This window comes from Cucurbita pepo, chromosome LG17, assembly GCF_002806865.2.
Source record: "Cucurbita pepo subsp. pepo cultivar mu-cu-16 chromosome LG17, ASM280686v2, whole genome shotgun sequence".
NCBI lineage: Eukaryota > Viridiplantae > Streptophyta > Magnoliopsida > Cucurbitales > Cucurbitaceae > Cucurbita > Cucurbita pepo.
In genome coordinates, this window is record NC_036654.1 from 3267273 (window position 1) to 3278552 (window position 11280).

At 31.7% G+C, this 11280-nt stretch overlaps 2 protein-coding genes across 2 annotated transcripts; one reads left to right on the forward strand and one right to left on the reverse strand.

The window, feature by feature from the left end:
* Positions 1–8: 8 nt before the first annotated feature.
* Positions 9–1735, reverse strand: LOC111778749 (acyl carrier protein 1, chloroplastic-like). Its single transcript, XM_023658722.1, has 4 exons — positions 1634–1735; positions 1441–1551; positions 285–404; positions 9–193 (listed from the first exon to the last, which is right to left on the reverse strand). Exons 1-4 carry the CDS (start codon positions 1733–1735, stop codon positions 65–67), a joined length of 462 nt encoding a protein of 153 aa, XP_023514490.1. The 3' UTR covers positions 9–64.
* Positions 1736–3356: 1621 nt separating this feature from the next.
* LOC111778912 (trihelix transcription factor ASIL2-like) lies at positions 3357–5070 on the forward strand. The gene has a single exon (XM_023658918.1). It carries the CDS (start codon positions 3625–3627, stop codon positions 4750–4752), a length of 1128 nt encoding a protein of 375 aa, XP_023514686.1. The 5' UTR covers positions 3357–3624; the 3' UTR covers positions 4753–5070.
* Positions 5071–11280: the final 6210 nt, after the last annotated feature.

Genomic DNA, 11280 nt, shown 5'->3' on the forward strand with positions numbered 1-11280 from the left:
ATTACTGATGAACAAAACATAACAAACTCAAATGCAAAATTACTGGGATATGTTGCAGTTTGGTTTAACTTGCAGAGGATGTCTTGACTTTCTCAATCAGATCGGCAGCGTCTTGAACCGTTGAGATGCCCTCGGCTCCGCCTTCTCCGATGGAGACTCCGAACTTCTCTTCCAAAGCCATCATGATCTCAACCTGTAAGTATTCTTTTAATGTGAGTTATGAATTATAGTTTTTCTTAGCCTTTGATTGTTTGCTGTCGGTTTAAAAGTTTGAGTTGACTCACGGTGTCGAGAGAATCAGCTCCTAATTCTGAAAATTTTGTTTGAGGGATCACTGCGCTTTGTTCTAGAGAGAGTTGCTTGGCGATTATTTCTTGAACAACTTGCATTGTCTCTGGTTGTGCCTGCCCATTTTTACACACCCATCTCAATTTTCACTCTTTAACTTAAATTCAACCGTTTCTTTTAGCTGTCTTCCACTTGTTTTTTCTTGTTTAAAAATTTTCAAACAAATTTATCTTCCTTTTTTTGCTTATGAAATTGAATTATTTTTCTTCTATTATGTGTCCAATAATTATGGTAACAGTTAATACACAACTTTATATCTCATCAATAAGGAAGTTTTGGTTACCTTTTCGTGTGGTCCTTTTTATTTATTTATTTATTATTATTTTTTTATAGAAAAAGCTTATTTGCTGTTATCTTTTGTAATAATTATAAGATATATTTGAAATGCATTTCTATACAACAACCTAGAAAGTGAAAATTTTGAAAATAAAATGTCTATTTTGTTGAGGATTGTTGGAAGAGGAGTCCCAGTCGACTAATTAAGAGGTTGATCATGAGTTTATAAGTAAGAAATATTTCATTGGTATGAGGTCTTGTGGGAAAACGGGAAACCAAAAGCAAAGGGACGAAACTTTATGCTCATCATACTATTGTGGTGGTTCGTGGTTTCTAACATGGTATAAGAGTCATGTTCTTAATTTAGTAATGTCAATAGAATTCTCAAATGTGAATAAAGAAGTTGTGAGCCTTGAAGATATAGTAAAAAGGTGACTCAAGTGTTGAACAAAGAGTGTACTTTGTTCGAGGGTTCCATAGGAGTCAAGCCTCGATTAACGGGAGGTTGTTTGAGGGTTCCATAGGTCTCAGGGGAGGCTCTATGGTGTATTTTGTTTGAGGGGAGGATGGTTGACGATTACTAGGAGAGGAGTCCCACATTGGCTGATTAAAGGGTTGAGGTCGTTTGTGGAAACCAAAAGTAAAATCACAAGAGCTTATACCTAAAGTGGACAATATCACGTCATTGCCTAGGTTTAGAGTCGTAGTTTTTAACATATTTTGCATTGAATCTATTGTTTTAGAATTTTTTTTTTTTTGGAGCATCAGAATATAATTTAGCATAGGAAAATAAAGTAAAGAGTGTAAGGAAGGTACAAGTGAGCAGGAAATGTTTGATTTGAAGTAGGTTGGAAGTTGGTATAGTCCTCTCGCAGGCTTTGCCATTTGGATGCTGGGAAACACCCTCTGCTCACAAAACAAACTTACCTAAATGACCAATTTTGGAATGAAACTCAAAATTCCTTAAAAGAAAAAACAACTTGTAATAACGTGACCAGAGACGACTCACTCTGTCAAACAAACTATTGCGCGAACGCCAAGCAGTGCAGTTACTTATCGACGTCGTCGAGGCAAGCGTCGTGAGAAGAGGAGACAATGCGAGGGACGACATTTCGGTAACGAGATGAGATGAATGAAAAGGAAGGTGAAAAAGAGAGGTATTTATAAAATAAGAAGGGTTCTTTCAAAGAATTGGATGATAACTAAGGCCTTGTTTTGGCGGATGCTTCTATGATTCTCCTCTCTTCACAGCGGACCTCTCAATCCCTTTGCTTTAACATAAACACATTTACAAATTAAATATTCATTACCTCTTTATTCGTACCATTTAATTAACATAAAATGTTAAATGATTGAATCTTCTTGTAATGGCCTATATCCACCGTTAGCCTATATTGTCCTCTTTGAGCTTTTTCTTTTAGACTTCTCCTCAAGTCTTAAGCTTTAAAATGCGTCTGCTAGAGAAATGTTTCCATACCGTGTTTCGAGGATATCATACTTCTTTTCATATTAGTGTACTAAAAAAAACATGTTCATGTCAATATATTAATATNTGGGAACTAAATATGAATTAAAACTAATTTATTTAGTATTTAAAATGTGGGTTTTAAAAAGTAGATACCATATTAAAGAAAACATAAAATAGAAAAATAAAAAAACAAGATAGTTGGGAAACAAATAGCCAAAAAAGAGACCAAATGGTTATTTAATTCAACAATCAAAATATAATAGTTTAAACGCATAAGTTCGTATATTCTTGTAGTCTCCATATTTGGCAATTTGTTCTATTTTAATTTCAATACTTTTAATAAAACTTCAAATAAATCTTACTTTTGCTTAAGAAAAAACTCAGTTTCTATTTAAATTTCTCATTATTAATTGCCACTAATTTTGAGAGACTTTATGAATTATAGGATTAAATTTAAACATTTAAAAATATATAGATAAAACCAAAACAAGTTTTTAGAATATAGTGTTTTAAAGAAAAAACAATTATAATTATAATTTAAATAATAACTTAAATTTTGTACTTTTATCTCTTAAACTTTTAATTTAAAAAAATCTAAAAAATACTCCCAACTTTAATTATGGATGGAAACCCTAGTATTTTATTTTAAAAATAAACTAATTTAAAAGATTTAAAAATACATTTATAATTAGTACTATATTTAAAAAATATCCATAAAATTTTAAAAATAACATCAATATCTTTTACATTTATATAAAAAAAAAATTAAAAAGTTTTGTTATTTTTTATCGACAACTAATAAATTATTTTTAAATTTTTTAACGTTATTATGAGTAAACATGGCAATGTAAATTTAAAAATAAAAAAATTAAGGTATTTTTGAAATTTAAAAAAATAAAACTAGTTTAAAATTAAAAGGTATTTTTGTATTTTAATAAAATTAATGAAAATTATATATATTTTTTAAAATAAAAAGGACTTGGACGTCTATTCCGGGGTCGTAATTGGTAAAGGTCAGCCGGTGGGAGGGTAAAATGGTAATAACAAGACATTATTGGAGTTTTTAGTAAAATATTAATCGTACCACATAAGAACAGCGATGGACTACCTACCCGAGGCTATGCCGGCAGCGTCATCACGGTCACTCCCGGTACAAATTACAACCAATCACCTCCAGCCACGTTATCCCTTAATTCCTAAAATTCGCCGCGTGTCCCCCCCACCGACGCCGTCAGTTCCCCCCCACCAAATTAAACGCCCCCCATTTTTTCTTACAGAAAACTATACCATTTTCTCCGGTCAACCCCGATCCCAATTCCCAAACCCTAACCCTAATCCCCTTTTCTCCCTCTCTCAAATCGCTCCTTCGCTTCCCAGATCGGCGGCATATGTTCGGTTCATGAATGTATCCGACCGATTCGCATGCACCGGTGAACCAATATCTCGCAGCTGTATCAAAATCTAGTGGCCAGATCGGTGCGTAACATTTCCGGATCGGTGGTGACGTTTTGTTCACGATTGGACCAGATTCCATGAAGGACGACGATGAGATTCAGTCGAGTGGATCTCCGGCTTCTCCGATCTCCAACGGCCGGATTACCGTGACGGTTGCGGCGGCGCCTCCTCCTCCTACGCCTCCTTCTCAGAATACGATAACGTTGGCTCTGCCGAATCAACAATCCAAAGGAAGTGGCGGCGGGAGCGGCGGAGGTGGACGAGAGGATTGTTGGAGCGAAGGCGCGACGTCGGTGCTGATTGATGCTTGGGGAGAGAGGTATTTGGAACTGAGTAGAGGGAATTTGAAGCAGAAGCACTGGAAAGAGGTGGCTGATATTGTGAGTAGTAGAGAGGATTATACGAAGATACCGAGGACTGATATTCAGTGCAAGAATCGGATTGATACCGTGAAGAAGAAGTATAAGACTGAGAAGGCTAAGATTAGTGCTGGAGGAGGGCCCAGTAAGTGGCCATTTTATGATAGATTGGATCAATTGATCGGTCCGGCTTCCAAGAATCCTGTTTCTAGCGCAGGTGTAGCCACCACTGTAAATCCGCCTCTACAGAACCAGAAAGTTCCTCTAGGGATTCCTGTAGTGAATCGGTCGCTGATTCCATATCAGGCTCATCATAATCACAATCATCAACAGCAACAAAAGGGGCAAAAAGCTCAGAAGGTCCAATTCCACAAGCGGCCTCGAACGGATTCCGATTCCTCAGGCTCCGAGAGAGAAACATCCCCAACTTCGAGCGATAGTTACAGGCAAGGAAATTATCGGAGGAAGAGCGCTAGGGTTCAGAAGGAAGTGGTGAATCCAAATTTAGGGCAAATGGGGAAGACGGAAAAGGGAAGGAACGGATCGAGAGAAAAGGGATGGCGAAATGCTGTGAGCAAATTAACTGAAGCAATACTCAAATTTGGGGAAGCGTATGAACAAGCAGAGAGCTCAAAGCTGCAGCAAGTGGTGGAAATGGAGAAGCAGAGGATGAAATTCGCCAAGGATCTGGAATTGCAAAGAATGCAATTCTTTATGAAAACTCAATTGGAGATCTCGCAGCTCAAACATGGGAGAAGAGTTGTGGCTGCTGGTAATCACCATTGTAGCAACAACAACAACAACAACAACAACAACAACCACAGTAACAGCGAAAGCAGCAACTAGATGAGATTTGCAGAATTAGGTAATACCCTTCTCATCTTTGGAAATGGTAATCCTGCCAGTTTACTTATCTGTATCCAAATTTATCATTTTCTCTCCTAAATTAACTTCATCAAGATGTTCAAAGCCTTAGTGGTCAGTAGTCAGTCTGTTACCCATTAGAAGTCTTCCTCATCGTCATCGTAATCACCTACTTTTAGTTTTCCTCATTGATGATAATCAATCACACCCTCATGTTGGAAGATTGCAAATAGTTTCTCAGTAAAATCCCTGTTAATTAGAACAAAATGATGAATCAAAGTAAATCCAATTTGGAATCAATGACTGTTCCTTCCCTCTACTACTCTTTTTTGGTAATTAAATGATAAAGATGATGCCAATTTGGGGTCAACCCAGATTCTGAAATTTGCAGAGATGCACTTTTCATCAACTGATTCAAACAGAATATGATTATAGGAGAAATCATGCCCTGACTTTGTATGACAAAAACGGTCGCTCTGATCATCTCATTTATTTAGATTAACCTGCAAATCAGTTAGCGGATGAGATTTGAGGTGAAAAAACTATTCTTTTGGGATTTGTTTTTGATGTAGAAGAAAAGCATTCGATGATAAGATAGATATTGGTTGTCTGATTGTTGAATCTGATACTATGATCTTCTTTTTCTTTGTCAACAATATATATTAAGTTCGGATAAGATCAAATCAAATCCAAGTGGGATGATGTGAGAAAGCGCTATGCTTTTTAGGTTTTATATTGAAGTGAACCAAAGTCATTTCTATACTCAATGCCTGCCTGCCTGCCTGCCTGCCTGCCTGCCTGCCTTTCTTTTTGTATCCCACCATAAGAAAGAACAAATTCAAATGCTTTAGATATTGGATAGATTTTCTGGCTCACAACTATAGGATTTGTAGCCCGAGACGTTGGAGAACGAAAAAGTTCGATTAAATTTTGGGTTCGAGGGAAGATTCCAATCTTCTTTTTATATTTGTGAGTTTTCTGACTAGTTTGCGTGTATCTCAACTAATTTCACCTGACCCGCCATATTTCGTTGCTAAGAAAACACCTAGAATGTGTATCATCTTCTTTAGAACGGGATACCGAACCAAGCGAAGCTCGATTGGCTATGGAGAGGTTAGAGCTGTGCCAATACACTCTTTGCTTGAAAGCAAACATTCAATTCTAGATAATTGTGTTTAAATTTTATAGCTGACATTTAGAAATGAAGGATAAACAGCTGAGGAACTTTGGTTAAACCTTGGTCTAGAAACTTAAATTGGTTCTCAGAATTTAAAATCACTTCTTTTTTTTTTTTTTTTTTTTTTTTTTTTTTTTTTTTTTTTNGGTTAAAGAATTTGAATTTATCCCCAAAAAAAAAAATTATTTAAAAGATATTTATATTAGTGACTAGTTGACCAAATGAGTTCCATGTGTACTAATTTTGTAATTGTCAAAGAAATTAGTTGAAATGAGTTGATAATTACTACATATACCTACCAAAATCACTCATTTTAATGTCGCGAAATTAGTATTCATATAACCCAATTATCCGATTAACTCGAACTACTCGACCCAACCCAAGTTGAGTTAGATTTGTTCTTAGTTTGGGTTGAATTGAATTTTTTAAAAACAAAAAATTTGATTTGGTTTGCTAGGGTTATAATTCAACTCATCGTGTCAACCTAATCAACTCAAAAATAGGATTATAATTTAACCCAAAAATAGGATTATAATTTAACCCAACCCTACTTTTAAAAAGATGAATGTTTAACGTTTGTAATGCACTTTAGTAATTAAAAGATGACTTGTTAATATTTGATATTTGAATTTTATGAGATTTTAGTTATTAATTTAACATGTATAAGTGTATAAGTAGAGTTTTTTTTTTAAATAATTAAAAAAAAAGAAAACAATTGGATAACTCAATCCAACCCGAGTTAAGTTGAATTGGGTTGTGAACTCTACTCTGAATATTTGGGTCATCATCTTGCCCGATTTTGGGTTAAGACTAAAAAATTATTCTAGCCTAACCCAACCCATGTAACGACCCTAATTTCTACACACTCAAAGTTATTACTAACATCTCATGTTGTGTTAAAATGCAGAATATAACTCTTAAAAGAAAATCTCATCTCTATTATAAATGTCGAAAACATTTAAAACATCATTTTCTCTGGAAAACACAGTTAGTCTTACGTGTTTAAATATTTTCGACATTTATATCAGGGAAAATGATATTTTAAATGTTTTCGACATTTGATGTTTTCTTTTAAAAGTTATATTTCGCATTTTAGCGGAGCATGAGACGTTAGTAGCAAAATGATATGTTATTACATAATTGGTGTCAAAAGAGTTTTTTTTTTTTTTTTTTCGATCTCTAAGTTACTCATTAATAAAAAAGCAAACTATTCTAAATAATTCAACTCAATAATGAAAGGAAACAAATAATTCAATTACATTATTTTTATTTTATTTTATATTATATTATATATTGTATCTTATTAATGCATATTACTACTACATTTCCTATCCCTCAGGTTCAAGGTTCGAATCCTGTCTTTTAATATTGTTGTAAACTTTAATTCATCTCCACCGGTTGATGGTTGGACTTTATTTCAATTAATTAAAATATAAAAATAAATAAATTTTTTTTTTTTTTTAAGAATTAGACCTCTATTTTTGTCCTATAAAATATTTATTAATTAATAGGACTTTCTAGCCTATGAATTGTTTATTGTAAACTACAAAATAATTATAATAATGATAATAAATAATAATAATGACAAATCTATTATGTAATTTTAAAAATTTTAGAAAATAAATAAATATGANAAAAAAAAAAAAAAAAAAAAAAAACTTGATGTCAAGAAATATCCAATCAAACCGGCCCAACCAATACAGTTTGTGTTGGGTTGGGTTCGAATAAATGAAAATTTTATCAACCGATTCTTGAGTTCTCCTAAAATTACGTTGAATCAAATCGAATTGAACCAACTTCGATTTATTGTTAATTTTATAATATATTATTATTATTTATTCTCCTACAATTATTTTAAATAATTTTTTAATAATTTGGAAGGTAATTTTTTAATATATATATTGAAATTGATAAAAAAAATGACTTTTACTTAAAAATAAAAATTTGATATAAAAAAAAATACTAAAATATGATTATAATTTATAAAAAAAAAAAAAATGCGTTTTCTTTTTTCTTTTCTAAATGGACCACGTGGAGAGGTGGTGGCCCAATTCCCACGTGGTGAGAATGATGAGTCATCATATTAATTTATGTAACGTGGCAGCGTGTGAGTGGTTGAGAGATGAAGTTTCGTCAAATTAAAAAAGGGAGACGTAGAACATGGCGAGAGCTAACATAGAAGCAACATAAATTTCATTTATTTATTAAATGTTTATTTTATTTTATATGTTCAAATTAATATTAAATTTTCATATTATTTGTAACATTATAATAAATCAATATATTTTTAAAATTTTTTTTTCGATACTATAACATGATCACATTTCATAACCAACCCGAGTTCTTCCAACGTAGTTTGTACTCACTCAAGAAAATTCATACGAGATCACCGAGCATATAATTGTTTCAAGTAAAATACACTTAACTCAAGAAAAAAAAAAAAACCGTGCACAATTTGAGGATAGGTAGGAACTTTCAATTCTTTTAAATTTTTCGGGTTAGATTATCGGATTGTACTTCTTATTTAATTATTTTTTAATATCAAAATTATTTACCATACATGTTACATTAATAACTAAAATCAGGTAAAGTTCAAATATCAAACATTCATAAGTCACAATGTATCACTAACATCGGTTACAAACATAGTAGGTAAGGTAATGTTGGACTGTAACCCTATTTTTGAGTTAATCAGAGTCGGGTTAACCCAACAAAAAAAAAATGTCAATCTGTCAACCGACTTGAAATTTTGATTTTTCAAAAATTCAACCCAACCCAAATCAAACCGAAACTTTTAAAATTATTTAATAAATCTCTACATTTTTTATTTTATATAATGAACATTTCTATAAAATTTATTTATTTGATGCAATATAAAAAACATAAAAATAAAAATAAAAATTAATAAATTACTAAAATAATTTATCAATCATATAAAATTAAAAGTTTAAGAATTTATGAAAGACGTTTGGAAATTAAGAGACCAACCAATAACAGATTAAACTTGTAATTTAACCTAGAAATCAGTAGACTTCTGAGAGGCTCGACAAATATCGTAAAAGATAGGTCAAGGGATTCAAACTTCAATTATTTCGACCTCAATTACGTGTGATAGACAACCTACAAACATGAAAAAAAAATTGTGTTTGAAAAATGATGTGTTTATAATGCATTTTTCTCATTGATTTGATTTTATATTTGAATTTAAGAACAAAAATTATGTCCTCTTTATAATATAAATTCTTTTAAAATCATTTTCCACAACGATCCCGTCAAGTAAGTATCTAAAAATAAAGATGTCCATTTTACTCGTGGAATCGCACCACGTGGAGACTCACCTCGAATGGGGGAGGATTTCTCGTTTAGACAGGTAATGGGGGAGAGAGTGAAAAATGTTTTTTTTCCAATGGGGACGGGGACATAATTATATTTTCTGTCCCCGTCTTACTTAATATAAATATATTTTAAACTCATATTAATATTAATATATATAATTTTTTTTACTATATTAAAAAAAATAAATTAGTTAATTTTTGGACATTAATAGTAATATTTAAACGTTTTAATATTAAATTTTAATTTTTAAAAAATGAGTTTGGTGGAGTGTTTGCTTATCAAATATATCCATTTATTATGATTTTTTCTACCATTTTTTAAATAAATAATATATTAAAAATGAAGACTTAAAAATAACTCTATATATTTTAAAAAGTAAATGAAGACAATTATTACTGTGAATTGGATCTCCACAAATTTTTCGTGGAGAATCCGTGCAAAAGTAAACGGAAAACTTCGTGGGGACGAGGAATGAAATAGGTGGCGGAGATGGGGATGAAGAAGGCTCCCCGTCCCCATCCCGCCGACATCTCTATCTAAAATCACTTGACTTTACATTACTACTAAGCTTACCGAGCTGATAGAGCATGACACGTAGGACAAATAACAACAAAAGTCTATCGAAATGGAAATCTCGAGACAATCGTAACACAATGAATAATTTTAAAACCATAACACCATATTAGAGTGAGTACTTTCTTTCTTTCCCGTCAACCAAACCCCTCGACCCGACATCATAACTAACGAACTCGTGTACACCTTCGATCGAATTCTCACATAAAAACACATAATGAGCTGAAAAAAGGGCGAGGGTTAAAAAGGGAATAGACGCAAAATAATAGAAGAAATGAGCACTTTTTATCTTTTCCCAACGAGTGGCACTCAAGGGATGAAGTGGAGTAAGGACAAAACAAAATCTGTGGAAGTCTTACGCAGAGGGGTAGTATTGTACATTCACCTTCCTCTGGGCCACCACAATATTATATTATTTAATATTTCCCTCTCATATCTCACTCCGCGTGGAATTTTTGTATTAAAAGATCACTTTTTTTTATTCGGTCTATTTTTATTTATTTATTTTATATTAAATTAAATTAAATTTATTTTTATTTTTAATTCAATATATGTAATTTAATTTAAAATTTAATAAAATTTTAATTAATTTTTATTTTTTGGAATGGTGTTGGTATAAATAATGGATCTAAAATTGGAATACAACAAAAAGCATCTATTCATTCATTTAATATTCTTTATACCAAATAAAAAATATATATATTAATTGAATATCTATAAATGTGAAAGAAAATTAGTCCCTTTTTAATTAATTAATTATTTATTTTTATTGCTAATTTACAATTAATATAGAGAAAATAAAAATAAAAATAAATTAAAGAGAGAGAGTGATCTCAGATGTAAATTGTTCCCTCCCTTAACTTTCAAATGTATAAAACCGTTAAAAATTAGAATACCAGATTAATCGTCTCAATTACCAAAATACCCTCTCAATTCGTACCGTGGCAAGTCCCCCTACTGCACAATTACATATCTACCCCTCATAATATTTTAATATTGTATTATAGTTTTAATTTTTTACTGTCTTATATTATTTTTTACGTGTCAATTTTAAAATAGGGTTACAATTTAATATGATATTATTTTTAAAAGATTAAGAATATTTAATGTTACTGATGAACGGTAAGAGAACAACCCGACAACCCACCCCAACTAACTTGAAACTATCGAGCTCGTCAAAAAGGTTTTTCAACCGAACCAACACGTGTACACTCTTAATTAAATTGAAGAATATATATTCTTATTTTTAGTTTGTTTAAATTTTGTTCGTAATTTAATATACTATCAATCACATCTAACATTAAAGAGAAGACGTTTAAATTTTAGTAATCTATTTGAGCACGACTTAGTAGATAATCTAGTACCATTTGAGAGGTCGATGATATGGTTTTACGGGGAGAAAAAAAAAAAAAAAAAAAAAAAAA